The 1,881-nt window shown below is 52.7% G+C and overlaps 1 protein-coding gene across 1 annotated transcript; it reads left to right on the plus strand.

Annotated features, from left to right (window-relative positions):
• Positions 1–1,214: 1,214 nt before the first annotated feature.
• On the plus strand, positions 1,215–1,703 carry LOC112456495 (the record flags this gene model as incomplete). The annotated part of the gene is made up of 1 exon (XM_025019089.1): positions 1,215–1,703. A coding segment is annotated over exon 1 (489 nt), but the record flags the coding sequence as incomplete, so codon positions are not given.
• Between the last annotated feature and the right edge of the window lie 178 nt (positions 1,704–1,881).

Raw genomic sequence — 1,881 nt, forward strand, 5'->3', positions numbered from 1 at the left:
ATCGTGACCGAGAGACGAAGCATCCAGGAGTCGACGGCACAACGAACGGTGAGTCGCATTTGCTTAACTTAATTCGCTTTGGGGAGACTTTACACACACCCCTGGTCCTTCGAGCTTCGCTTTATCGCAAATCCGGGTACGGTTCTACCGCCCCCCGAGCATCTGGTCCTTCGAGCCGGATAGTCATATCTTCGCGATTAGTCTATTGCCGCCGCCCTTTCGCGTGTCCTTTCATTGTTCTAAGTCACCGAATCTTGTGTTATGTAACGCGTAGTGCAATAGCGCGTGGCCTTGCGGGTCTCCCGTTTCGCAACGCTCGTTTCGCGAAGGGAATACTCGCGTAGCATCGCGCAATCGGCCATTAGCCATCGGTAATTTACGCGAATTCGCTGATTATTTGTTCTCGCATCAACGAGGTGCAATAACGCTCGGCGTGCTGACAACTCGCGTCTCGCGCGGTATCTCTCGTGCAACGCTCGCTTCGCAACGGGAATACGCGCGCGAACTTCGTTCGTCATAGCACGGGCCGCAGCCGTTAGTCGCCTTAAAATCGATTCCGCGCTCGACGCGGTAATTAGTCGCCATATAATTGGCTAGATCGTAACCGAAATATTCGGTCGAATATCCGAGTATTCCAGGCCAGCGATACTTTCGCATCATAGACAACGGCCGTGGCCTTCGATCACGGGCCGGTCACGTGCGCATTGTTTTTCCGTATAGTCTCAGGCATCGCTCGTGTTTTCGTCGTTGCGAGGTGACGTACAGCCCGACCCAACACTTGTATTATCCCGACATTCGTGATCCGTGCGAGAGTACCATCGCTCGAGAATATTATTGTCGTCAATCGAGAATATTTGCCTTTCGAGTTCTGCGACGCGTTTCCTGACGTCCGCGAGTCGGATCGCATCTTTGTTTATCGCGCTAATCCGGCGGCTGGTATTCTCCACGTTCAACTCGAGGAATATTACCAAGAATATTCCCTCGTGACTTGCGCGAGCATCGAACGGAGCAGTCCGTTATCCCTCACCTTGGCGACCTGACTTTCGTGTTTGTTTAGCCGGGTTTCGATATTGTTGGTTCGGGTTGCCATCGCCTCCGATTACCTATTCGCCGTTCTTCTTTTGCTCTTAGCTTCGTCTGTCTGTTGTGGACGACCCCTTTGTTACATCATGTCGAAAAACGCATATGCTCGTCGCGAAGTATGCAATCGGCGTATGCGAGAAATACACGACCTCTCCCTACAAGCCGCGACCGACGCGGCAATCCGAGCGACCTTCCTCGCTCGTTACTCGAGCGTAGCGAAGATCGCGGACGATTTTGAGGTCACCCACCTGAAGGTCATCCAAGAAGCGGCGGATTTCGATGTCGAGGACGAAATCCGAGCCAGTTTCGATAAGATGCATTACGCCGTAAAGAGTCGCTATCATCATGAAACGGGCGCGCCACTCGGAGGCGCGCCGGCACCGCTCTCGTGTCAGGCCTCGGTGGTCAAGTTGCCTAAGATCCCGCTACCGCAGTTTTCCGGCGACCTCACGTTGTGGCCTTTCTTCATCGCGTTGTTCAACGCGTCGATACACAACCAGCAGATTTCCGCGATAGAGAAATACCAGTATCTGCTAGCCTCGCTCAAAGGGGAACCACTTAACGTGGTGAAAAACCTGCCGTTTTCCGAGGAGTACTATCTGATCGCTTACGACTCGCTGGTAGATCGATACCGGAATAAGAGAAAGTTAGCGGACCATCACTTGAATTCGATAATCGATGCAAAGCCATTGAAGGCGGAGTCGGCCGAGGCTCTTCACCACTTATTAGATACGTTTACCGAGAACACGCTCGCGCTCGCATTGATGAAGTTCCCTACCGATTCATGGGACTTTATCC

Source organism: Temnothorax curvispinosus, unplaced genomic scaffold, assembly GCF_003070985.1.
Source record: "Temnothorax curvispinosus isolate PA1 unplaced genomic scaffold, ASM307098v1 QBEX01006883.1, whole genome shotgun sequence".
NCBI lineage: Eukaryota > Metazoa > Arthropoda > Insecta > Hymenoptera > Formicidae > Temnothorax > Temnothorax curvispinosus.